The following is a 27,952-nucleotide window of genomic DNA, read 5'->3' as shown; positions in this document are numbered from 1 at the left end:
TTGTGCAGAAATTCTTTGGTTATGCAAACCGATTGTTTCAGCAGCTGTCCGAGTGGCTGGTCTCAGACGATCTTGGAGGTAAACATGCTGGATGTGGAGGTCCTGGGCTGGTGTGGTTACACGTGGTCTGCGGTTGTGAGGCTGGTTGGATGTACTGCCAAATTCTCTGAAACGACTTTGGAGACGGCTTATGGTAGAGACATGAACATTCAATACACGAGCAACAGCTCTGGTTGACATTCCTGCTGTCAGCATGCCAACTGCATGCTCCCTCAAATCTTGCGACATCTGTGGCATTGTGCTGTGTGATAAAACTGCACCTTTCAGAGTGGCCTTTTATTGTGGGTAGTCTAAGGCACACCTGTGCACTAATCATGGTGTCTAATCAGCATCTTGATATGGCACACCTGTGAGGTGGGATGGATTATCTCAGCAAAGGAGAAGTGCTCACTATCACAGATTTAGACTGGTTTATGAACAATATTTGAGAGAAATGGTGATATTGTGTATGTGGAAAAAGTTTTAGATCTTTGAGTTCATCTCATACAAAATGGGAGCAAAACCAAAAGTGTTGCGTTTATATTTTTGTTGAGTGTATATATAGTGTGTATATGTGTGTGTGTGTATATGTGTGTATATATATATATATATATATATATATATATATATATATATATATATATAGTGTATACTCAACAAAAATTTAAACGCAACACTTTTGGTTTTGCTCCCATTTTGTATGAGATAAACTCAAAAATCTAAAACTTTTTCCACATACACAATATCACCATTTCCCTCACATATGGTTCACAAACCAGTCTAAATCTGTGATAGTGAGCACTTTTCTTTCTTCTTCCTTTGCTTAGATAATCCATCCCACCTCACAGGTGTGCCATATCAAGATGCTGATTAGACACCATGATTAGTGCACAGGTGTGCCTTAGACTGCCCACAATAAAAGGCCACTCTGAAAGGTGCAGTTTTATCACACAGCACAATGCCATCCAACCAGCCTCACAACCGCAGACCACGTGTAATCACACCAGCCCAGTACCTCCACATCCAGCATGTTCTCCTCCAAGATCGATCGTCCGAGACCAGCCACTCGGACAGCTGCTGAAACAGTCGGTTTGCATAACCAAAGAATTTCTGCACAAACTGTCAAAAACCGTCTCAGGGAAGCTCATCTGCTTGCTCGTCGTCCTCATCGGGGTCTCGACCTGACTCCAGTTCGTCGTCGTAACCGACTTGAGTGGGCAAATGCTCACATTCGCTGACGTTTGGCACGTTGGAGAGGTGTTCTCTTCACGGATGAATCCCGGTTCACACTGTCCACGGCAAATGGCAGACAGCGTGTGTGGCGTTGTGTGGGTCAGCGGTTTTCTGATGTCAATGTTGTGGATCGAGTGGCCCATGGTGGCGGTGGGGTTATGGTATGGGCAGGCGTCTGTTATGGACGAAGAACACAGGTGCATTTTATTGATGGCATTTTGAATGCACAGAGATACCGTGACGAGATCCTGAGGCCCATTGTTGTGCCATACATCCAAGAACATCACCTCATGTTGCAGCAGGATAATGCACGGCCCCATGTTGCAAGGATCTGTACACAATTCTTGGAAGCTGAAAATGTCCCAGTTCTTGCATGGCCAGCATACTCACCGGACATGTCACCCATTGAGCATGTTTGGGATGTTCTGGACCGGCGTATACGACAGCGTGTACCAGTTCCTTCCAATATCCAGCAACTTCGCACAGCCATTGAAGAGGAGTGGACCAACATTCCACAAGCCACAATTGACCACCTGATCAACTCTATGTGAAGGAGATGTGTTGCACTGCATGAGGCAAATGGTGGTCACACCAGATACTGACTGATATCCCCCCCAATAAAACAAAACTGCACCTTTCAGAGTGGCCTTTTATTGTGGACAGTCTAAGGCACACCTGTGCACTAATCATGGTCTCTAATCAGCATCTTGGTATGGCACACCTGTGAGGTGGGATGGATTATCTCAGCAAAGGAGAAGTGCTCACTATCACAGATTTAGACTGGTTTGTGAACAATATTTGAGGGAAATGGTGATACTGTGTATGTGGAAAAAGTTTTAGATCTTTGAGTTCATCTCATACAAAATGGGAGCAAAACCAAAAGTGTTGCGTTTATATTTTTGTTGAGTGTGTATATATATATATATATATATATATATATATATATATATATATATATACACACACACACACACACACACACTGCCTACTCCCATGTGACATACAGTCTCAGTGTGTGAAGAAGAAGAAAACCCTCACATGGTTAAACTTGCTTACTTGCATATAAAGCACTACATTAAGATGTTTCCATCCTTTGTCATCCAAGAGAAACACGTGTGGCATATTTGAGGAAAAGGACATCCAAATCAAATCACTCAATAAGAAAAACGCTTCTGCCATCCCAGGATCATCATGAAAATTTGTTGATTTTTAACCAGATTTTATTGTGCCTAAATGTGCCTGAAAAATATCTTTGTCAGGTAAGACATGAGCATGGAGCTCAAGTGCATTCACTTGCCAGTGTCAAGCAGACAAGCGTTACTGCACATCCCTGCCCTGTGCTCCCTCACTTTTTTGTAGCCCAGAATTTTCTTCCTTATTTTAAACATAATTAGTGTAAATAGTATTATTTGTGAATGCCCTGAATAGAATTTCTGCTAACTTCACAGTACTTATGCAATGACAAAGAAATTCTTTATTTTGCACCATTCACAGTTGTGAAAATGTTCTTGCACGGTACACCGATGTTGCGTGGTGCAACACGAGGCTTTCATTTTAGCAGTGACAGTGCTGTCATTCTCCCCTTCATAAGTTTGTGTACCATCAGTATCATTTTTAAAGCCTTTGTTTTTAGCTGAAAATGTGATGTAGAATCACTTTAAAAGAGGATGTTTTTCTCAGCCGCTATTTCTATCTTGACCTGGCAACAGATATTTGAAAATGTCTGTGATGCCTGAAGATCATAATCTTGTGACAGTAGTTAAACATTTTTCCAGCTGAAGGCAAAAATTCTAATGACACTGTTGATGCACATATTCTGTCATGTAGTAATTGCTTATCTGACTTTAGATGCATGATGAGTAAGAATTCACAGTTGTTAGTTTTTGCAGCACGTTAGTTCTTATAGAAATTTAAGTGTGGATTTTCAAATGTTGTCATCATATAATGATTCCCATGTTCCCAACTAGGTGGGGTGCAGTTGATCTGTAACAACATGGTGACCAGCACCCGGGCCATCGTAAATACGGCACGCAGCATGGTGTCCACCATCATGAAGTTCTTGGATTCAGGTCTTGGAAAGGCAACAGATGGTAACCTCAAAGCCCGGGTGATGACCTCAGAGCCAGATAATGCAGAAGGACTCCACAACTTTGCCCCATTAGGTAAACTAAATTACCTCACATTTGATCAGGTGCATGTTACAAATAAGTAAATAAATTATTAGGAAAATATACATTTGTTGATGAAAAGGACTCGATTGGCTTGTCCCGGACATTAATGGTGGGTTTGAGGTAAAGTATGGTGAAGTGATGCATCTCATTACTTTCATTTCTTACAATTTCACAATTTACAGCTTTATGATTACCGGAATTCACCTTCCATAGTTATTGGGCTTTATAAATTGTCAAAACAAATTCTCGGAGGTGCCAAGGGTTCGACATTAGGATTATAGAGAGCAGTGTTATATTTTATTATTGTGGAGTAGTTTTTTCAGCAAAACTAAGTACAAAAATCTGTTGAAAAACATTTTGACAACAGCAAAAAAGTAAGATGCTGACTGTACTGATACTGACAAAACACAAGATCACTCATTCTGCACAAAGGCCCAGAATAGTGTTAAAAATGTTCTAACTCTGTCCAGTTTTGTTGATCTGCTTCAGATTGTAATTGTTTATAGTTTAGGTTGACCTCAACCTCCTCAGCAGGTCTTGTGAAAATGTTGGATCTAAAATACCCTGTATCCCAATGTAATTTTATATATATATATATATATATATATAATTTAATTTGGAGTTCTGCTTATTTTTATTTCAATATCCCCTCATATTTCGTAGAATCTATTTAAAGAAAAGTACGAACTCGGGGCTCGACAGTAACACTTGTCCGCTCGACACTGGTGAGTGCTATCGAACTCATGCTCCATGCCCATGTCTTGCTCATTGTGGCAAGTTGTTTTCAGGGTGCATTTAGAAAGAAATCTGGTCAAAAATCAGCATATTTCATTGACGTTCCTGGGAAAACAGAAGCATTTTTCTCATTGAATGAGATATTTGGATTGTTTGGTTAAATTTGTATACTTGCCGTGCCGTGAGTAGCTCCAACCCCCAACTTGCTCAGCATACTAAGTGACCTTTAGGGCTAATTGTAGAGCAGTGAAACTTTTCAACATGTTTTTTGACTTATCTGTTCAACAAGGTTTGAGCACTCTAACAACTCGGCACATACTGTAGATGCAAAGGACAGTTCTGAATGTGACTATATTTTAGAAATCCTGCGCGATCACCAGAGATAATATGTAATGTCTAGATATGCGTTAGGTCAAAACATAACATCAACAAAGTCACAGGTGATGCTTCTGAACCAGGCGACTTGGTAAAGGGTCTTGCACCCATCATTTGTCTCCTACAGAATCTTGTTGTCAAGACTCTGCATGACAGTGAACTCTGGCAGTCATCCTGAATGTGTAGGACCTTAGTTAAATTTGTAACTCTTGTTCTGTTTTACATTTTGTCTCCACCACAGGTAGTATGTAATACTCAGACATGTGAGAATTGTGCATTTTTGCACGTTTATGCATTTTAAAATTTTTGCCAAAGTGTTTTGCATGAGATACAAATCAATCTGTTTTGAAAGTGCACATCAGATGTCGTAAAAAACAATTTACAACAATCATATGTTTATACGGTGCAACCGTAAATGGTTGCAAATTGCTGCAAAGTGGTCAAACTAAAAGAAAAACAAAAAAACCAAAACCTTGCTTTGTATTCAAGCCAAGACGAAAAAAATGAGTCAAAAATCTGCGGAAAGACAATAGAAAGTGACAAAACTAGTGATCTGGGTGCCAGGAACATTGACAGAAAAACAGGCATCAGGTATCCATCGGACTGGACATTGTATGAAATTCAGGCGAGTTGCTCTGCTTCTTTTTTCAGTAAGTTGGTGTTTAAGGGCATGTCTCACATTATTTAACATCCTGCTTAGCAAGTATTCATGATTGTAAGCCTGTCTGTGCACATATGATAATAATTACTGGTCGCTGATGCATTTATTGTTGATTATTAGTGACGGAGAAACCAAAGCATTTTGAACCACTGAATCAGTATGAAGCAATTGTGTTGAAATGGTTCATTGTTTTGAAGCATTTGATACAGTTAAATGTGATGACATCTGCTGGTCAATCTTTAGCATAGCACTTGCATGTAACAATAAAACAGTGAGGCACTGTTATGTATGTTAAATAATAAAGGTTCTTGAAATTTCTGACTATATTTTCATTTAAAGACTTTAATAATATGCTTGTGTTAACATGTGTGAACCAAAATGGTTCAATACAAATACATGTATTGTCACGCCCTTAGCATTGACTGATATAAGGATACAATTCCTCCACCCTTAGGACATGGTCTGAACAAGAGTGTCTCAACGCATCCTTCCCCACCCTACTGTAGTGGGCAATGTGTCAATGTTCCTAAAGGAATCTAGTGAACTTCTGCTTGAATGTACATCTCCGAGGTCTTCTGAACCATTGTTGGGTTCCGTTTCTATTTGTCCAGAAGGAGCTTTTGGTTGGAAAACATGTTTGTCCTTTTGCATACTTCCAAAATGCATTGCCGTGAGAGTTGTAAGGTGATGCGAGGTCAACTGAAGGAGCCACTGAGCCTCTCTCAGGCACTGCCTGGGTAAAAGCCCCCCTGATTTCTTTCATCACATTGCATGTAGTGAAATTATGAATTCCTGAGGGAACAGAGTAAAATGAAAATGAAATAGTCCTACCTCGTTGCCATCTCATCAAATCTGTTCTGGTTTCCATATTGCTTATACAGCCGCAGTGCCTTGTTTTTCACACCCTTCCCTCTCGTGAACGCCTGCCATTCCCCCCACCAGGCAGCCCTTTTGCTGTTTTGGCCACGATTGCAAGCTTATCCTTGTTCCAACACCACTCCCAGACGCACTTCTTATCGATTAGGAAAATCCGAGCGGCATGGTGCTTCCCCTTCCGATTCTTTCACAAATTTTAGTTTGAACGTTGCCAAGTAAAGACGTTTGCACTGAGCCATTTTATGTAATTGTGTAGCAGCAACTGCTTGCAGAAAACAACATTCATTTCGAGTCTGCACTCCTCTTGCACGCAGTATGAATCTACGTACATACTCTAAGGCCATACTGTGTGCAGCATGCATGCATGCATGGGTATGCAAATGATCGTCAAACACCCCCCCCCCCCCCCATATGAAAGTTTCACACCCCCATGGTGTTTATTAGAGCAAATGCAGTATATTAAACTGCTGAGTGTTGTGTGACCGAACAAGGACTTGTTTCCCTGCCAAAAAGTAATGAAATGTTGAAGGGTTAAGTGGACGAGTAACATCTATGTGCTGTAGCCTCTGCCGAGGACACTGGGTCCCCTGACTGACCCGAGAATCCACATATCACAAGAGACCATTATCTCCAGATAGTGGTGCAGAACTCAAAGGCACTGTCGTGAGACATTACCACCCTTCTTTGGTGTTTTGAGGAGTCAAGACCCAAACCACTGACCTAGATCTGCAAAGGACCAGTGAAAAGAATCTTAGTAGGTTGACGTCCAGTGCTGCTGGCAATTTACCCGGCACCCAGATGCACAGGTTGTGTGTTAGCCTTGTGCCTCTCCAAAAACAAGACATGAGGCACATGGTAGAAGGGACAAGCAAGAGCCTGAATAGATGCGCTTGGAACTGTGTTGCTTACTTTTTGAAGGAAAAAATAAAGTAAATATTTTTAGTCTAGTGCAACTCGCATGTAAAAATAAGCACCCTCCAGTCGGTGCTTGTAAGAGCTGGGCAGTGCCAAGATGGTGACATCCAAATCCAACCCACTTGAGCTTTAAAACAGCTTATCTGAAAAACGATTGGTGACAGTGCGAAGGGTTTGTTTGAGAAATGTACAGTTTTTGGTGGCGAGCCCCTTTGTTAGATTGCTTTTTTCTTTTTTTTTCTATGTTTTGTATTATGTCCTGGTCTCCTGCGTGTACTCACAGTGCATATTTAAGTATTGCATTCAGTCTCTAGTTGATCAGAAACAGAGTAATAGCACATCCTGGAAAAACTGTACAGTAAATTGGCATGAAACTTTTAGAAATGGACTGTAACTTTAACTTATTTATATTATGTATTTGTAATGTATTTTCATCCATAAGATCTGAGTAGTTGTTTTGACTTTAAATGGTTTAGTTGTCTCTTTTCAGGCACCATCACATCCAGCAGCCCCACAGCACAGCCAGCAGAGGTCCTGCTCCAGGCTACACCGCCCCACCGCCGTGCCCGCTCAGCAGCCTGGTCCTATATATTTCTGCCTGAGGAGGCCTGGTGTGATCTCACCATCCATCTTCCTGCTGCTGTTTTGCTAAAGGAGGTCCACATCCAACCACATCTTGCTTCTTTGGCTAGTGAGTAGCACAGGATGTCTTTTAATAACTGAATTTGGTTTTGTTGATGCAGTCTCAGCAAAAATGCATTTGAAATTGCTTGGGTTGTTTGTGCTGTGTATGTTGTGGATAGTGGCCACCATGGTGACATTTATTTGTTGTGAAATACTACTTAAGTCAGCATTTGAAAAGGGAGCTTATCAACAAAAATTTACATTTCCACTAAAATGAAAACTGAGCTTTCAATGTTGTTGCTCTTTCCTCTAATCAAACCAGCATGCCCATCCTCTGTCTCTGTGGAGATCAGTGCTGATGGGGTCAACATGTTGCCGCTTTCCACCCCAGTCATCACCAGCGGTCTGACATACATAAAGATCCAGTTGGTGAAGGCAGAGGTTGCATCAGCGATCTGTCTGAGACTGCACCGGCCTCGTGACGCCAGTACTCTGGGCCTTTCTCAGATCAAACTGTTAGGATTGACTGCATTCGGTAATACCTCTTCTGCAACTGTTAACAACCCCTTCCTGCCTTCTGAGGATCAAGTTTCTAAAACCAGGTACCACCACCAGTATTGTGTGTTTCAAGCATTACGTTAGCTACATGTGTTTGTTGCCGATGCAAATGTGGGATGTGGCGATACAAACTCTGTAAATCTGTGGTCAGCAGACTTTTTAAAGATGCCGTGAGACTAATTGCAAAGGTTTGTCGAGTAGAATAGGATTTCTTTCAAACTTTCTCCTGATATGAGTACCCAAGACGGTTTGGAATGATGTATCCAAAAAAGGAACATAATGCAAGATCTGCCACAGAAAGTTTTCCACACCTGCCTTTGTCTTTATTCAGAATTTTGTAGTGGGACAAATTTTTGGTTACATTTTTGTACCACAACAATATTTATTGTTGTGATTCACAAAATAAAACACCATAAAACGGCAACTGCATAAAACACAATATTTAAATGTGTGTGTGTGTGTTTGTTTGTGTGTTTGTTTGTTTGTATGTTTTCCAACATTACTTTAAAAATTTAAAACATTGATTTGTTGAAAAATCAATTACAACGTATAGATTACATGCAGTCAAAACGCTTTAAGTCTAGTTTAAAACGTTGATGAAACTCAGCTGCCATTAAATGTCCATTTTCAAAAACATTTCAGACATTTTGGCATACAGGTAAGTTGCCCACTAGGGTAAGTGACACAACAAGGCAAGGAATTTTTGGCTGTCAATCCATCTTATTTTCAGCAAAAGTTAACTTTTCAAATGAATGAAGACCTTGCTACACATTTGAGCAGCTTTTGTTGCCATCTAGTGGGCGATGTGAGCATGCCAGGGCTTCCGGTACATTTCCGACTTGTGAAACATAAAATATTAAAACAGCATTTAGAATTGTCAGATATGTATGATTTATTTTTTTCTTTGGCAAACAGAGCTTTGACCTCACACCATTAATGTATAAAAATTTGATTTTGAGAGTTTTACGGTTCTTGAGTTTTCAGATACAGTTGTGAATGATATAATGAGCCGGAGGATGACTATTCTGAACAACTGCGATGTTGTTCAGGCAGTTACTTTCTGTTCCAGTTTTACTTCTACAGTGCTGCTGTAACTGGAATTGATTATCTGTATAAAAATCTGTTTATCATGTAAAAATGAACAGATAAAAACATTAAGGAACAGCTTGGCATGAAGGTAGTTTTTTTTCATTTCTTAATCCATGCCAGAGCTGTTAAACTGTTAAGCATGTATGCTGGATTGAGTTTTTTGTGCTTGCATTCTCTTCTGTGCAAGTATAATATCTGCAGAAGACGTATGCAATCTAATGCTGTATCGGTAGATTTTTTTTTTTCCTCCAACAAAATACCATGATATCACCTGTATCAAAGTTTACACTGAAGTTCATTAACGGCGACACTGACATGGAAGCTGCATCCATGACGAGCAGCGAATCGTTCACCACTTGAATGAGTGCAGTCTCTGTGGAATGATTGTACAGGCTCAACAAGATAATTTGGCAAGTATGGAAGAAATTGGTTCGTAACCATTTAAACACACTAAGGTTACCTTTACATTTTTAGCTTCGAGTTTTTAGCTTACTAATTGTACAGATAGACAGTACACCAGATGATTACATTGAGCCCTTTTAAACTTTTCTTTCTTTTTTTTCAAAGCAGATATTTTACTCACATTTTCGTCCATCATTTAACATGGTCAAAATCCGTCAGATATGTTGGTGCACCCGTGCATATGTTCCTTCCACCAAGTGCTTTGTTGTTGAAATACAAATTTGAAATGCTGATTGAACTTTGTACACAAAGTACCTACTCATGGTTAACCTGCATACATAGTTAAAGTGACTTTTCTTCGTGTGTGCAACAATTTCAGTTTTAATTTATTTTCATTTATATAGCACCAAATCACAACAAAGTTGCCTCAAGGCGCTTTCCACAAGACAACATCTTATATTCTTTGTCTTCCTGTACAGCATCGGATGGCTACGTCTGCTTCACCATTGTTTAACCCATGTGAGTGAGTTGGAGGCCATGATGGCCAGTGCTGCAGCACCCACTGCTAACCTACTGCAGACCTGTGCAGCGCTGCTCATGTCACCTTACTGTGGAATGCACTCGCCTAATATCGAGGCTGTGTTGGTCAAGATTGGCTTGCAGTCTACACGCATCGGACTGAAACTCATTGACATTTTGCTGAGGAACTGTGCGGCCTCAGGCACCGACCCTGCAAGTGAGTCACCCACAGCTGAGGGGAGAGGCGTTAATCAGATAAGAACACCTGCATTCAGTCCAATAAATATTGGGGTATTGACAATTTTATTAAGAGTTGACTCTTGTAATATTGAAGTTGAACTCTCATAATGAATATGAACTCAGCATTGATGGTCAGTATTTACATTCAGATGTGCTGAATGGTGTAGGAATAGCATCACTTGTCAAAGTACAAAAAGTAAATTTATATTTACTTTGTTAATCTTTGGCACTCGGTGACATGCTGTGGTTTTAAACCTGGGGTTTTCAACTTGCATATATCACAAGACACTATGTCTTCCATGATGATAAACTGTCAGTCCCCCACCAAGTTGCGAGTGCATGTGTTCTATGAAATAGGACCGTTAAACTGGAATTCATTTTTTTTTTTTTTGTTCAACATTTTTGTGGCCCATCTAAATCTTACATGTGAAGGTCAAATTTTGACAGGGAGGAAATTATGATGAAAATGTGTCATAATTCATGTACACTTGATCAAGAATTGTGTGAAAAGCCAGTTTGGTTTAACAATAGGCTTTAATATTGCTTTGTCTGTACTTTGCAGATTTAAATAGTCCCCTGCTGTTTGGACGATTAAATGGCCTTTCCTCAGATTCCACCATTGATATTCTGTACCAGCTGGGCACTACACAGGACCCTGGGACCAAAGACAGGTACAAAAAGCATTCAGTCCCCCCACATCCCCAACCCAAATAAATCAGATGTTCCTTTTTGCGATAAGATTCATACAAAAATCTGATTGCAGTAAAATGCAAGTAAACCATGACAACCATTTTGTAAAATGTTCATACTTTGCAAAATTTCACACAAGTTGAATGTTTTTTCAAAGACACTTTGGTTTAAAATGTCAGTTGTTCTAATTTTTTAGATTTCGTTTCCTTTTAGGTTTGTATATTATTATCCCTGGCATGAAATACTGCAGGTTATAGCGATCAGCCTGTCTGTCCGTCCGTTTTCGCTTGGTAATGGAATATTTCAAGAACCAGTAGGCAAATTTCATTAATGTTTAGCATAAGCGTGTATTTGGGTGATCCCTTGAGGCTTTGTATTACTGATTTCTGGGGACCGGGGGGGTGGGGAGCTGGGGTGTCTCACAGACATAAGTAAAGTTATTGATAGACAATTTCACTTCTGTTCCTGGTGTTGTATACTTTGGAGTGCTGAAATCCACAGGTTACATTTCAGTGAGATGTCTGGCAGTGTAATTTTTGTTAAGAAACACACAGTTAATGTTAAAGGACAATTTGTTGTAGTCAAAAAGTGATATTACATGATTTAAGTGAAATGTCTGCAGATAAAAACAAAGCTAATAATATTGGTAGCAGTTACAGTCAAAAAGTAAGGAACAACTGATGAAAAAAACATGTTTTCAAAGTCGTCATAAAACTGTAGTGGTATCATTAAGTATTTGTATTGGTACTCTGTCTCGGTGAGTACCCAAATGTATGTACTCATAAAAGCAGTATCGGTGCATCCCTAATTTTAAATATTGATAAAAGGTGTTAACTTGTTGGTGTTAAATTTTGTTGGTTAGAAATCCTGCTGTGAGGCAGCTCAGATTGAGGGAGTGGAGAAATTCAGCAGATTTTGGTGTCTTCAAAACAGCACCAATAAGAACCAGTAATGTTTCAATTCTGCACCTTGTAACCATGCAGGATCCAGGCTCTTCTCCAGTGGGTCCATGATTCTTCACGGGTTGCTGCCCACAAGCTGAGCAGTCCCATTGGCTTCAATTGCAACAGTGATGGCTCCTACTCTGCTTCGTTGCGGGAGTATGGGCTCCTTATGCCTTCACCTTCCCACCTCCACTGTGTAGCAGCCATCTTGTGGCACAGCTATGAGCTCCCCGTTGATTACGACCTCCCTGCATTGCTCAGCACAGAGCTGTTTGAGTGAGTCAGACTTTTCTCATTACAGCAAAAAAAATAAAAAAGCAGAGCTACAACTTGGGCTGTACTGTTTTAAAGTTTGGGTGAGGACTCTTGTGTGCATTTTCAAATGGACTTTATAATTCATGAATTGCATGAAATCATTTGTGAGCAACTAAACTGAGGGAGCTTTATGCACAGTTCTTAATAAACATGGAATTAATGTTCCCATGACTATCAAAATTTACAGTGCAGTATATGTCAATATAAATGTTCCAGCTATGATCACTGATCATTGATCACTGGTCTCCATGCAAAAAGATGACTGGCGAGGGAAGCCACATCAAATGGAGAGAGTGTGCATGAAATTGGTTGTAATTGTGGAATGGTTAATGGGGTTATTTTTGTTAATCCCCTTGAGTTAAAGCTGAAAGTCTGTGCTATAAGCACATTGTTTCATTTTAACACCATTGTGGTGACATGGAGAGGCTGAACTACAAAGAATCATCCAAATACTAATGGACCTGAGTGTATTTTTCTTTCTCTCCAGGCTGCTGTATAACTGGTCCATGTCATTGCCCTGTAACATCGTGTTGAAGAAGGCAGTCGACAGCCTGCTGTGCTCCATGTGCCACATACATCCGAGCTATTTCTCTCTTCTAATGTCCTGGATGGGAATCATTTCAGCCCCCAGCGCCAACCACTCTCAAGCACAGCATCGCCGCCTTGCTATGACTGACGATGGCAAAAAGCAACACGATGCCAACACCACTGCTGCTAGTCTTACGGATGACTCAAAGCATGCAAGACCCCCCATTAATCTGACAGAGTCACAGCTGACGACACTTGCTGCTGCTTCGCAGTCAACAGGGGCCATTGAGCAGCTTTTAGACTCTGGCTTACCCTCCCTGCTGGTTCGCAGTTTAGCCCAATTCTGCGTCGGTCTTCTGGCTAGCGCTGACCTGCCGCTACCTGCTGCACACGCTGAGCGACGTCACCACCATCACCAGTATCACTCACCCTCTTCCTCCTCACACATTCGGCCTCCGCTGGCTGCGGAGCTGGCGGCTCCCGTGCTGCGCTTCCTAACAGAAGTAGGCAACAGTCATGCCATGAAAGACTGGTTAGGTGGGCCGGAGGTCAACCCGCTCTGGACAGCACTTCTTTTCCTGCTGTGCCACTCCAGTGCCAGTGCTGCTGCCAGTGCAGGTTGTCAGCCTTTGGGGCCTGTTTCTGCCGGATGTCCCCCTCCATCCAGTCCTCAGCCATCAGGTTCACGGTTCTCACTTGCATCTTCTGGGCACACGGGAGGCCTCACCACGCAGCAGAGGACAGCTCTGGAGAACGCCACTGTGGCCTTCTTTCTCCAGTGTATTTCCTGTCACCCCAACAACCAGCGACTCATGGCACAGGTTCGGCGTTACATTTCACTCTCTTTTGATCAGGGGAATTGTAGCTTCACATTGAGATATTAAAAATTCAATTTTTACATCCCAGAAATAGATGCTGATGTTCTTGACAGTCTGTCAGGGTTTCATTGTTACATCATCACATTCTTTAGCAAGTTGTTGATTTAGAATAAGATTTCTCAAAAATGTGCAACCTGCTAATGCCTTGCTGTTATCAGTTAAACATTCTTCATAGTTCATTTATTTGCAGTTTTTCCAACTCAGATGCAGTCATTTTTATATATGTCAATTCAGTGTTTAAGATGATGGTCGCCCCCTGCAGGTTCTCTGTGAGCTGTTCCAGTCTGCACCCCAGCAAAGCAATGTGCCGATCTCTGGAAACATCTCAGGTTTCATTCGCAGGCTTTTCCTGCAGCTCATGCTGGAGGATGAGAAAGTCACAGTCTTCCTCCAGTCTCCTTGTCCAGTGGGTAGATCTCTCTGTTGTTGAACTTCTCCCCCTTTCATAAACAGTAAATGTTTGGATAATCGTTTAACTTGAATAGTAACAAATTCAGAAATGTAGCCATTAGCTAATTGTCAGCTTCTGCCAGAGTTTACAGTGGAAGTAGTCACTTAGGTATTTGGTCTAACAGTAAGCTGCCTGAAGATGTCATTGTTCTGCACAAAATAGAAAACATCTGAAATTGGACATTTGGTCATTAAGCTAATAAAATAATGTTAAAGAATTAGTCACGGCCACAAAAGTTTTTTATTTAATGCGTTGTGTGCTGCCTTTAAAAGCCTTTGTGTAGTGTGTACACGTAGTGCATTCAGAGACATGTGTAGTGTGACTTTGTGCATGTGTTGAAACCTCTTGCACCAGATGTCAAAGTGGCAAGTGACAGATTAGACAGCTTGCTGGATGTAACACACACACAACTCTGTGATATTTCCTGGCAAGCATAAAACAAAAAACAAGCCCCAAAACCAGTAATTAGTTATCAAACATAAAGAATCGATGGTGTATTTGACCACAAACGGACAGTGCAGCAGTAAAAGCAGACAACTCATCAGTGATCCCCACACCCTGATGTATGCCTGGTCTAACATGTCTTTGACACCTTACTGTAACACACTTTACGCAGCTCAATGAATGTCAAAAAGGTCTGAATGTAGATATTGGGGGGGTGTGTGTGGTGGGGGCATGAAAATGCTCAGATTTTTCATTGATGAAGTCTGGGTACTGCAGACAGTTTCTGCTAAATGGAATTTTTTTTTTTTTGTAATTATGCTAATTGTTCGTTGTTCTATACATCAGCATAATGCCCTTATTGTTGTTATCTGGTCTCAGCTATACAAAGGTCGCATCAATGCCACCAGCCATATGATTCAGCATCCCATGTACGGAGCAGGTCACAAGTACAGAACACTGCATCTGCCGATATCCACCACGCTGGCTGAGGTCCTGGACCGTGTATCTGGTATGTTTGCAAAATAAATAAAATGGTAAACAGACTGCATTTATGTGCAGCACCTGCTGCTGCCATGTGAGGTGCTCAGCTGCACTCCATGGGCAACTTTAGGATTGATGACCTTGTTCAAGTGTACCTTAAGAAATTTTTCCCATCTGATCGGGAAATTGAACATCTCGTTACAAGCTGTCTTCTCTAACTTCTATTCACCCGCTTCCCCTTCTATTTATAAATTAGAAAAAAAAATCTGATCCGCCAGAGCAAGCTACTATTAAAGTTATATCTTATATATATTACACTCAACAAAAATATAAACGCAACACTTTTGGTTTTGCTCCCATTTTGTATGAGATGAACTCAAAGATCTAAAATTTTTTCCACATACACAATATCACCATTTCCCTCAAATATTGTTCACAAACCAGTCGAAATCTGTGACAGTGAGCACTTCTCCTTTGCTGAGATAATCCATCCCACCTCACAGGTGTGCCATATCAAGATGCTGATTAGACACCATGATTAGTGCACAGGTGTGCCTTAGACTGTCCACAATAAAAGGCCACTCTGAAAGGTGCAGTTTTATCACACAGCACAATGCCACAGATGTTGCAAGATTTGAGGGAGCGTGCAATTGGCATGCTGACAGCAGGAATGTCAACCAGAGCTGTTGCTCGTGTATTGAATGTTCATTTCTCTACCATAAGTGGTCTCCAAAGGAATTTCAGAGAATTTGGCAGTATATCCAACCAGCCTCACAACCGCAGACCACATGTAACCACACCAGCCCAGGACCTCCACATCCAGCATGTTCACCTCCAAGATCGTCTGAGACCAGCCACTCGGACAGCTGCTGGAACAATCGGTTTGCATAACCAAAGAATTTCTGCACAAACTGTCAGAAACCGTCTCAGGGAAGCTCATCTGCATGCTCGTCGTCCTCATCGGGGTCTCGACCTGACTCCAGTTCGTCGTCGTAACCAACTTGAGTGGGCAAATGCTCACATTCGCTGGCGTTTGGCACGTTGGAGAGGTGTTCTCTTCATGGATGATGCGAAGGAGATGTGTTGCACTGCATGAGGCAAATGGTGGTTACACCAGATACTGACTGGTATCCCCCCCCCAATAAAACAAAACTGCACCTTTCAGAGTGGCCTTTTATTGTGGGCAGTCTAAGGCACACCTGTGCACTAATCATGGTGTCTAATCAGCATCTTGGTATGGCACACCTGTGAGGTGGGATGGATTATCTCAGCAAAGGAGAAGTGCTCACTATCACAGATTTCGACTGGTTTGTGAACAATATTTGAGGGAAATGGTGATATTGTGTATGTGGAAAAAATTTTAGATCTTTGAGTTCATCTCATACAAAATGGGAGCAAAACCAAAGGTGTTGCGTTTATATTTTTGTTGAGTATATATTGGCATTAAAGGACTACAAGATTTTGGACGAGAGCTTTCAGCAGGTTCATGTGGAAATGTTCTAGGTGGATAGAAAATTGGGCACTGCAGTCTCGTTTGAGGGCGGGCGCTAAAGGGGTAAAATATGACGCATATGACGTAATTTCTCTACTTCCGGGGGAAGAAAAACACGCCATTGTCAGTGGGTTTTTGGGCAAATTACACACAAACAAAGTGAAAATGCAAAGAAAAAGTGACGAAGCGGTGGGAAAGTGGACATGTGTTGTGGTTTGTTTATGACCTGGAGCACAAACATGTCAAGGCAGTTTTGCAGCGAGAGAACACAGGAGTCCATTGGAGTCCAAATTGCGACGATGTAGTCTGTCATGCCATTGCACTGACTTAGTGTACTTCCACAAAAAAAAAGCCCAGTTCAGCGAAAAATCGCGTCAGTTTTTCAGCTTTTCATCGTAACAGCTCTTCATGCTTCCAGAAGGCTTATAGCAGAGTGGATTGTTTTTGTGTGTGTGTGTGTGTGTGTGTGTGTGTGTGTGTGTGTGTGTGTGTGTGTGTGTTAGAAGAATTAGCACCGTCAGTTAGCTCCTTCACATCGTCATCTGTCAGCAAAACAGACACCGTCATGTTTAGCGAAACACCACCCCCTGTAGTCTAGGCGCATGCGGTGCTCGGGCATGCAATAGCAAATTTCAAATAACACAAAATTGCACACTAATAAAGAACTATTGCACGGTCATTGAAACACAACTGCAAATACTATGAATAATCCATGTCATGTGACATACCTACCATGACATGAACCTACCATCCCTGGTTCTCAAGACCAGGCACCTAAGTGGCTCTACTCTACTCTTCTATTTTACTCTTCCTTTTTAGATATTTAAATATACCTTAGTATACTAGCATAATTCCACCTTAGAATTGAATAGAATTAGAATATACCTTACTGAATTTTCATACAACCCGCCAATCAAATGACAAGGATCCACTCAGCCGTTATACAAATCCATATTGTCCTGGCTATAGCTGCTTGGATATATGGAGTGGGAAAACACTCTCAACATGCTGTTTAATAATAATAAAAAAAAAAAAATACACCAGCGGTCTGTGAATTAACACAAACTTTAACGAGTTAAGCCACCAACGTTTACTCATCGTAAGCCGATTTCACCGTGAGTGGTAGTCCAGTTGAGAAAAAAGAAAGGAAGTTGTTGCCTTGCAGCTTCTGAAATATTCTGACCTGCTGCTCTATGCGAGAGATGTAGAAAGAACAGAATGTTGGGTGAGACAGTCTTATATATTGTTCCTGACGTCACCCAGGTCATGTTTAGGGCTGGGTATCAATCAAAAATTTTCAGTACCGGTACCAATTTCGATACTTTCACTTCGATACCGGTTCCTGAACGATACTTTTTTCGATACCAGTTTTATAAGATAAGTGCTAACAAAAACAAAATTACATTACACATAGTACAAATCTTGAGTTTTATTTTTCAGCTATGGTAATTTTCCACTCCAAGCAGTTTTCTTACAGAAAAATAAGCAACAGTTAATTTCCAGTGCAAAAGAACACTTGAAAACACTGTAGTTTTTGTCAAAAGCATTTCCTTTCAGACATTTTGGCATGAATGTCTCTCCATAGCATCTGAGCTGAGCTCAGCCAGCTGCGGTATGTCAGTGCAGAACATGTTGGGAGGGAAAAAACTTTTGATTGATTGCAGTTTATTGTTTGTATTACAACGTTTGGAAAGAGGTGTCATTTGATTTAAACGGCGATTCGCTTTGAAGTTATTAATTCCGATCGGACTTTACCTTTCTAACATGACTCGCTCAGCAGAGGGTCACACAGCGTTTGGTGCTGTTTGAGCGGAACGTTTCTTTCTCGCAACAAGACAGGAGTCCCAGTTAGTGACTTTAATCTGCACAAAAGTGACTCACGATTGACATATTTTAATGGCTCTGAGGGGGTTAAGAAGCGGATTTGCCGCTTCTGAAAGGCAGCGAAGCAAAGAACCGAAGCAGCGGGTCGGAACAGTGCTTCATTGCTTCAAGCTTCAAAACAATGCACGTATTAAGTTGCAGTTGAAGTGGGGTCCGGTGGTGGAGATTTTGAATCAGGCTGCTTGTGCTCTGTAACATCCACAGGCGGACTTGAATGCTGAGAGGAGGACAGCTGCGGACCACTCTTCTAGCACGTGATTAACCTCTGGGTATCAAAACTTGGCACCGAAAGTCAAGGCATGTTTCGATACTCGGTACTACCGAAGCATTTCGGTCGGTACCACAAAAGAACCGAAGTTTGGTACCCAGCCCTAGTCATGTTCACCAATGTGATTTTGTTGGTATAAATTCTTGACCTCTGTGCATATGCATGTGGGATAATCCAGGTGCTAAGCACTGCCTTCTGGTGGTCAGGAGGATTGAAATAGAACCATTTCTAGTCACTGCAGCAGATATTTAAAACATTGCTGCTAAAACTGCCTGTTGCATTTTTTTCCACAGCTGGCAGGTGTGTATCACACAGTCCTCCACAAACAAGGCTGACTTAAAGCCACTTGGTTAGCAGGTTAAACTTCACAAGCCATATTGAAGTTGATGCTTTATGATGAGCTTCACATACAGTGTAGATAAACATAGAGCCACACCACGTGACAGCTTCTTGGTGTACCAGCTTTAAAATGTAGGTGAAATGACTGTAACCACTGGTCCCGTCCGTATCTGTGGTAATGACAGGCATCAACAAAATTTCATTTTTAACTCTATAGACTGTAAATGTGCTTTGTCTCTATATTTTATTATTTATTTGTTTTAACACATCATAGATTATTTTCACCCTTGATCCATTTCATCATTTTGGGAATAATTGCTCATTTTTGCACAGCAGTTGTAAAACAAAGCAAAAATTACGGATTATTTTGCATGCAGCTGGCTTAACATACAGCAAGCCAAATGTGTATCTGTAGGAAGTAAAAAAAAACAAAACAAAATAAAACAACCTGTAGTTGATCTGTTGACCACAGTGATGTTTGGGCAGAAAATGTTTTAGGACATTATTGTTCATATTGGAAGGTTTGGTACTTTTGGGCTAAAATGGGTAAAATATTGTTCAGCAGATACTATAAATACAAGTGAGTGGAGAGCTCCCAGGAGCAGACTGTTGCTGCACTGAGCTTTTGTGGTGTAATTTTCTGACCATCAAGGTCAACACTGATGCTATTGCCTGTTAGATTCTGGACATGAATTTTCATGATAAATGGCTCACCTCTGGAGACCTTGAACTGTTGATACCAGAACTGACGTGCTTCTGCTATGATGAGTGTTTGTAGTACTGTTGTATCTCTGTGGAAAAACATGCTGAACAGTATCTCTTGGAAAATGGAATTTCACACTGTCCCATTCATCCATTTCTTTATCTCAGATACTCCAAGTATTACAGCCAAGCTAATCAATGAGCAGAAAGAAGACAAGGAGAAAAAGAATCATGAGGAGAAAGAGAAGATGAAAGCTGAGAGTGGCTTTCAGGACAACTACAGTGTGGTTGTAGCATCAGGTATTTGTTTCACTTACCTAAACATCTTTGTTTTGTGTTTGCCAAAGATTTGGCTAATAAGGCAATCTTCCTGTCTGCCCAGTGACATCTCTTCTCTCCCTCCCATGCCACTCAAAAGGAATGTTTGGGTAGAAGAACGGCCTTTATTGTCACTGGACATACACATAGATAAAACAAAATGTTTCCTCCTCCATTTTAACCGATCCTGACTACAGTTAGACACAATCACAAAAAAAAAAAAAATTGTAGGCTTTCTTTACAAAATGCAGTAGGAACATGTTGAGCTTCTTAATGAGTCCTCTGTCTGGGTGCAGCTATAACAATATTTTTTGAACATTGTTATTATAATGAAAGTCCTCTGATTTTTTCATAAGAATGTTTAAACAGTCTTTCTTTTTTTGAGGGAGGGGTGGGGGATTTATTTAAATCAAAATGTCATCAATCCCTAATTTTGAGGACATCTTGAAACACCATATGTACATCTGTTTCCTTTCTAGTAACAGATGACTTTTTCTTCTGATTAGAGCAGCAGGATAGCACTGGTTATTCTGTGAATAGATTTGTGTGTCTGTCTGTCCCAAAAGGCTTAAAGTCCCAATCTAAGCGAGCACTTTCAACCCCTCCTCGTCCCCCTTCAAGAAGAGGTCGTGTGATGAGCGACAAGTTGACTGCTTCTTCTGGACTGGATCCTTCTGCCAAAACCATCAGCGTGCCTGTCTTCCACCTCTACCACAAGTTGCTACCAGGTAACACTTTTAACCATTTTAAAGCCCTTTTCTATAACTTGAGCTGATGAAAACCTTATTTATTTTTGTTATCCTTCACTGTAAATGTGAATAAATCAAAGGTTTAAAATTCACATGCCCATTAAACTTTACAATTTACTGTACTGTGATAGGTGCTATTGATACTGTAAAGCCATAGCTGCTTCTTACTTGGGACTGAAGCTTTTTGAGGGGGGGCTTCTTCGAGTCATAACCACAAAATTAAGACCCAAAAAAAAAAAAAAAAAAAACAGAAAAATGATTGACGGACATCACCCTCTTGGGAGGAGCATTTTCTCAACGACTGTTCCGAGTGCGACTGGCCAACCAGAGCCAGACGCCCACAGACAGACTGTCAACAAGAGACGCTGGTCAGTGTGACCAGAAATCTTATTTTTTGGACATATACACACACCCAGTTTGAGCATTGAAGTTTCTGTGAATTTGTCTGAGGTGAGTAACTGAAAATAAATTGTGACGTTAGTGCACCACTGTTTTATCAGCTAACGTTAGCTTAGCCTTGACTGCACAATCAATGGGTCCGATAATTTACCCAGACTGACTCAAAAGTATGAGTAAATTAAGAACTTGTATTTCTTTTTTTATGGTTTCTTGTGGCATTTTGGAAATGCGCTACTTCTCAAAAGGTGCTCCTGTGAAGAAATCAAGCGCATCCTTTCGTCTTTTTCTTCTTCTACAGCAGCTGGCATCCTTATTGGATTGCTGCCACCTTTTGCATCAGTTCGTTATAGCATTACTAAAGCTTCTTGATGAGTCCACTGCCTTTCAAGTATTTAAAAAGCCAACACTTCCCCCTCCCACTTGACCTTGTGTCTAAAATACTTCCTACAGAAACTTCCTTCTGGCCTATTCTAAATTCTGAGAGAAGCTCTTGCCTTTCTCTGGAATATTTATTACAGTGCATGAGAACTCCTGGATGTTGACATTCCAAACAGTCTGTCCTGTTGCCTTGGGGTCATTTTTGACAGCCATTTTAAATTTGATAAGCAGATCAGTGCTGTTATTAGAACAAGTTTCTTCAACTTCGATTCCTAGCCAAGTCCAAGCCATATTCCTCTACGATTGACCTTGAGAAGGTTATCCACGCCTTCATCACAAGTAGACTAGATTATTGTAACTCTCTGTATGTTGGCTTGGATCAGAACGCTGCTGCTCATCTTCTTTTGGGAAAGAAAATGTCCGACCACATTACGCCGGTCTTGGCTACTCTTCACTGGTTTCCGGTCCATTACCGGGTTGATTTTAAACTTCTTTAAATTGTTCTTAAAGCCCTCAGTGGCCTGGCCCCAGTGTATCTTTCGGAGCTTCTTTCCTTACACCCCAACCAGAGCTTTAAGGTCTTTTGACCAACTGCTGCTGGAGGTGCCTAAAACCAGATTAAAGATGAGAGGTGACACAGCCTTTGCAGCGGCTGCCCCCAAGCTCTGGAATAGTCTCCTCTTTGATATTAGTTCATCCCTGTCCATCGAGACTTTTAAAGCCTCTTTAAAAACCTATTTCTTTTCTCTGGCATTTCCTAAATGAGCATCTTTGTTTCACCTTAGTATTTTTTTCTGTTTTTCTTGTTGCTTAATGCTTACAAATTTACCTTATTTCTCGTCTTTCGGTAGCATGACCCAAGTAGAGGGTCACTCCTTTGAGTCTAGTCTGCTTGAGGTTTCTTCCTCAATATCATTCGAGGGAGATTTTCCTTACCACTGTTGCCTGTGTGCTTGCTGTCGGGGTTGGTAAGGTTAGACCTTATTTATGAGTTGCACCTGAGGCAGCTTTGTTGTGATTTGGCACTATTTAAATAAAATTGTTAAATTATCTCCTACTATTTTTTACTCTTTATTTTACTTTGTCGTTTATCTTTTTTATTGCTTGTTGTAATTTTATTGTTATTTTGAATTAATTTATTTACTATTGGGCGTATCTTGGTGCCCATTTTTTAATTATGTACAGCACTTTGGTCGACTGCTGTCATTCTAAATGTGCTTTAGATATAAAGATTGAATTGAGTTGCTTTCCCAGGAGGAAATGAGTACTAGTGAAGAAAGTATGACCAATTCTCAGCATAGCAATAGTGACTTCATCCTTTCTTTTCCACCTGTGTAATTCTGTCACTATACTGATTATTGAAAATAAGTTGCTACCCTTAGTGTCCTGCTCCCAGCATTTTTGCCATTGTAAGTTAATTTCCCTCCTGACAGTGCACTTTTGCCCTCTGCTTTGGAAAGATTGATACTGATGTCTGTTTTCATTTGTCACAGCTTTTTTGGCCAACCTATCCACCTTCTCATTTGTTGGGATATCTGTATGTGCTAGAACCCACATCAATGTCATCTCAACCCCTTTCCTTGCCACATCCCTAAACGCCAAACCAATTTCGTAAATGAGGTCTTGCCGACTCCTGGATGAACCTGTCCCGATACTATTAGTAACTGACACAGTGTTGTGTGGGCCGCTGAAGAGGAGGTACTGCTGGCCCACCACCACCAGAGGGCGCCCTGCCTGGAGTGCGGGCTCCAGGCACCAGAGGGCGCTACCGCATCATGGGAGTAATCTGGGTGACAGCTGTCACCCATCTCCAAACACAGCTGTTTCTACTCAGCACCGAGGTATATCAGGAGGACGGCGTCTCCACCTCAGTGCCGAGATATCGCCTTAAGACTGAGGTAACATTCTCTGCCTTCATATTCTGAATAACCAGCTAAGATTTGTAAACCGTTTCAGGACTGCTGACTACTAACAGCTAAATTGCTTGAATAAGTACTCACCTTCCTGCTGTATATTGTCAAGAGGTGGAGGCGGCTTCTCCCCTCTCCGTGGCTGGGTGCTGTCGCATCCACATCTGTGTGTTGTTGCTCTCTCCTGCCAGCAGTACCGGATCCGACGAGCGGAGGCAGTGGCCACCTGGGAATTCGGGACTTGGCGGTTCCAGTATTTCCGGGGGTCGGTGGCAGAGGAGATCTGGGTGGTTCCGGTTCGACTGAGACGGACGTCTCCTACCTTCGAGCCTGCCCACACGACACCAGTGGAATTCGGTGTAAACCCAAAGTGTCAATTGTTGTATTGGTTGTGCATTTTCACAACAGTAAAAATTGTTATTTACTTTCTCCATTGTCCGTTCATTGCGCCCCCTGTTGTGGGTCCGTGTTCCTACACTTTCACAACAGGATATCTCGGCCAGCGTCATGGACCCCGAGGGGCGTCAACCGGCTGTTGAACGGCCAATGGAAGACCAAGGCGCGGCGGAGGCTCCGGGAGGGGTACTCGGTGAGTTGCAGCGGATCCTCACCGCCTTCACCTCTCGGATCGATTTAATGACCGAGCAGTACGTTCTCCTAAACCGCAGGGTGGAGGCTCTCGCCGCACAAGTGGAGGCGCGCCCTTCGGGCGCCGCTGCGGCTCTCCCTTCTGAGGACCCTGCGCGCGAAAGTGACGTTCCACTGGTCGTTCAACGGTCCCTTCCTCCGTCCCCAGAAGCATACATAAGCCCTCCAGAGCCGTACGGAGGCTGTGTGGAGACGTGCGCGGACTTTCTGATGCAGTGTTCGCTCGTCTTCGCACAGCGTCCCGTGATGTACGCGACTGATGCTAGCAAAGTAGCTTATGTAATAAATCTGCTTCGCGGGGAGGCACGCGCTTGGGCTACAGCGCTCTGGGAGCAGCACTCGCGGCTCCTTCATACCTACGATGGGTTTGTACGGGAGCTCAGAACAGTGTTCGACCATCCCAACAGAGGAGAGTCCGCTTCAACCGCACTACTGTCAATAAGACAGGGGCGTCGGAGCGCAGCTGCCTATGCAGTCGCCTTCCGCATCGCGGCGGCGAGATCCGGCTGGAATAGCACTGCCCTCCGCGCTGCCTTTGTAAACGGACTGTCACTGGTCCTAAAAGAGCACCTGGTGGCTAAGGACGAACCGCGGGATTTAGATGGGCTCATCGATCTAGTCATACGACTCGACAACCGGTTAGAAGAACGCCGCCGGGAACGAGGCGAAGGGCGTGGCCAGGCACGCGTCGTCCCTCTCCCTTCCGGGTCCGGTCGGGCTCCGCCCTCCCCACGCTCCTCTGTTCCTGCGCTCCGTGGGGTCACAGCTCCCCCTACTGACGAAGCTAGGGACACGAGTAGGGCAACATTTAGGGCACCAGATGCACAGAGGAGATGGACCCACGGAGCGTGTCTTGTTTGTGGTTCAATAGAGCACCATGTGAGAGACTGCCCCGAGCGGTCAAACGCCAAACGCCCGCCCCTAGAGACTGGGCCAGGGGTGGGTCAAAACATTCACGTGGGACACACCCACATTGCTACACGACTCCCAGTCACGATCCTGTTTGAGGATTCAACCCTGAAGGCCCCAGCACTGGTGGACACGGGCTCTGAGGGGAATCTGCTTGACAGTAGATGGGCCAGGGAGATAGGGCTCCCTCTGGTGGCTCTTACCTCGCCTGTGCAGGTTCGGGCGCTAGATGGCTCCCTACTCCCACCAATCACGCATAAGACACCCCCAGTAACTCTGGTGGTGTCAGGTAACCACCGGGAGGTGATCGAGTTCTTTGTGACTCAGGCCACCTCCCGTGTGGTTTTGGGTTTCCCCTGGATGCTAAAGCACAATCCCCGGATCGATTGGCCGTCCGGGGTAGTGGTTCAGTGGAGCGAAACCTGCCATCGGGAGTGTCTAGGTTCCTCGGTTCCTCCCGGCTCCCAAGCTAAGGAGGAGGTCCGAGTCCCGCCCAATCTGAAGGCGGTGCCGGCGGAGTACCATGACCTCGCTGACGTGTTCAGCAAGGATCTGGCTCTCACGCTTCCTCCCCACCGCCCGTATGATTGTGCCATTGATTTGGTTCCAGGCAGTGAGTTCCCGTCCAGTAGGCTGTACAACCTCTCACGGCCGGAGCGTGAATCAATGGAGACCTACATCCGGGACTCATTAGCTGCCGGGTTGATCCGGAATTCCACCTCACCGATGGGTGCAGGTTTCTTTTTTGTGGGTAAAAAAGATGGCGGGCTTCGTCCATGCATTGATTACAGGGGGTTGAACGAAATCACGGTTCGCAACCGATACCCGTTGCCCTTGTTGGATTCAGTGTTCACCCCCTTGCATGGAGCCAAAATCTTCACCAAGCTGGATCTTAGGAATGCGTATCATTTGGTTCGGATCCGGAAGGGAGACGAATGGAAGACGGCATTTAACACCCCGTTGGGCCATTTTGAGTACCTGGTCATGCCGTTCGGTCTCACTAACGCTCCCGCGACCTTCCAAGCATTGGTAAACGATGTCCTGCGGGACTTCCTGCACCGGTTCGTCTTCGTGTATCTGGACGATATACTCATCTTTTCCCCGGATCCTGAGACTCATGTCCGGCATGTCCGTCAGGTTCTGCAGCGGTTGTTGGAGAACCGTCTGTTTGTGAAGGGCGAGAAGTGTGAGTTCCACCGTACTTCTTTGTCCTTCCTGGGGTTTATCATCTCCTCCAACTCCGTCGCCCCGGACCCGGCCAAGGTTGCGGCGGTGAGAGATTGGCCCCAACCAACAAGCCGTAGGAAGCTGCAACAGTTCCTCGGTTTTGCTAATTTCTATAGGAGGTTCATTAAGGGCTACAGTCAGGTAGTTAGCCCCCTGACAGCCCTGACCTCTCCAAAAGTTCCCTTCACCTGGTCGGACCGGTGCGAGGCCGCGTTCAAGGAGTTGAAACGGCGCTTCTCGTCTGCACCAGTTCTGGTGCAGCCCGATCCTAGCCGCCAGTTAGTGGTTGAAGTGGATGCCTCGGACTCAGGGATAGGAGCGGTGCTCTCCCAGAGCGGGAAGACCGATAAGGTCCTTCACCCGTGTGCCTATTTTTCTCGCAGGTTGACCCCCGCTGAACGGAATTATGACGTCGGCAATCGGGAACTCCTTGCTGTGAAAGAGGCCCTCGAAGAGTGGAGACATCTGTTGGAGGGAACAGCCGTGCCATTCACGGTTTTCACTGACCATCGGAACCTGGAGTACATCAGAACCGCCAAGCGTCTGAACCCCAGGCAAGCCCGCTGGTCACTGTTCTTTGGCCGTTTTGACTTCCGGATTACCTACCGCCCCGGGACCAAGAATCAGAGATCGGATGCATTGTCCCGGGTGCACGAAGATGAGGTCAAAACGGAACCGTCGGATCCCCCGGATCCCATCATCCCGGAGTCCGCTATCGTGGCCGCCCTCACCTGGGACGTGGAGAAGACCGTCAGGGAGGCCCTGACCCGTGTCCCGGACCCCGGAAACGGACCAAAGAACAGACTGTACGTCCCACCAGAAGCTAGGGCCGCAGTCCTGGACTTCTGTCACGGTTCTAAGCTCTCCTGTCACCCAGGGGTGCGAAGGACCGTGGCAGTCGTCCGGCAACGCTTCTGGTGGGCATCCCTGGAGACCGACGTCCGGGACTACGTCCAGGCCTGTACCACCTGCGCCAGGGGCAAGGCCGATCATAGAAAGACCTCAGGGCAACTACAGCCATTGCCTGTGCCTCATCGCCCCTGGTCCCACATCGGCCTGGATTTCGTCACGGGTCTCCCGCCGTCCCAGGGACACACTGTTATCTTCACGATAGTGGACCGTTTCTCCAAGGCGGCCCACTTCGTGGCCCTCCCGAAGCTCCCTACGGCCCAGGAGACAGCGGACCTCCTGGTCCACCACGTCGTCCGTCTGCATGGCATACCATCAGACATCGTCTCCGATCGCGGTCCCCAGTTCACCTCGCATGTCTGGAGGAGCTTCTGCCGGGAACTGGGGGCCACGGTCAGCCTCTCGTCTGGGTACCATCCCCAGACCAACGGGCAGGCAGAGCGGGCGAATCAAGAACTGGAGCAGACACTTCGCTGTGTGACAGCCGCGCACCCGACGGCCTGGAGTACCCACCTGGCCTGGATCGAGTACGCCCACAACAGTCAAGTGTCATCAGCCACCGGCCTCTCCCCGTTTGAGGTGTGCTTGGGGTATCAGCCCCCCTTGTTTCCGGTGGTTGAGGGAGAGGTCGGTGTGCCCTCGGTCCAGGCCCA

The 27,952-nt window shown here is 43.8% G+C and overlaps 1 protein-coding gene across 1 annotated transcript in view; it reads left to right on the top strand.

The window, feature by feature from the left end:
• birc6 (baculoviral IAP repeat containing 6) overlaps window positions 1-27,952 on the top strand; it is a 346,340-nt gene that overhangs the window by 128,380 nt on the left and 190,008 nt on the right. Inside the window, exons 48-58 of the mRNA XM_034184474.1 lie at window positions 3,240-3,434; window positions 7,496-7,696; window positions 7,952-8,231; window positions 10,158-10,414; window positions 11,000-11,108; window positions 12,111-12,347; window positions 12,874-13,735; window positions 14,055-14,198; window positions 15,066-15,195; window positions 20,021-20,152; window positions 20,737-20,898. Coding sequence (XP_034040365.1) covers window positions 3,240-3,434; window positions 7,496-7,696; window positions 7,952-8,231; window positions 10,158-10,414; window positions 11,000-11,108; window positions 12,111-12,347; window positions 12,874-13,735; window positions 14,055-14,198; window positions 15,066-15,195; window positions 20,021-20,152; window positions 20,737-20,898 — 2,709 coding nt within the window. The remainder of the gene's footprint in view (window positions 1-3,239; window positions 3,435-7,495; window positions 7,697-7,951; window positions 8,232-10,157; window positions 10,415-10,999; window positions 11,109-12,110; window positions 12,348-12,873; window positions 13,736-14,054; window positions 14,199-15,065; window positions 15,196-20,020; window positions 20,153-20,736; window positions 20,899-27,952) is intronic.

Source organism: Thalassophryne amazonica, chromosome 13 (assembly GCF_902500255.1).
Source record: "Thalassophryne amazonica chromosome 13, fThaAma1.1, whole genome shotgun sequence".
Lineage (NCBI taxonomy): Eukaryota > Metazoa > Chordata > Actinopteri > Batrachoidiformes > Batrachoididae > Thalassophryne > Thalassophryne amazonica.
This window is presented reverse-complemented; position numbering and strand designations above follow the sequence as displayed.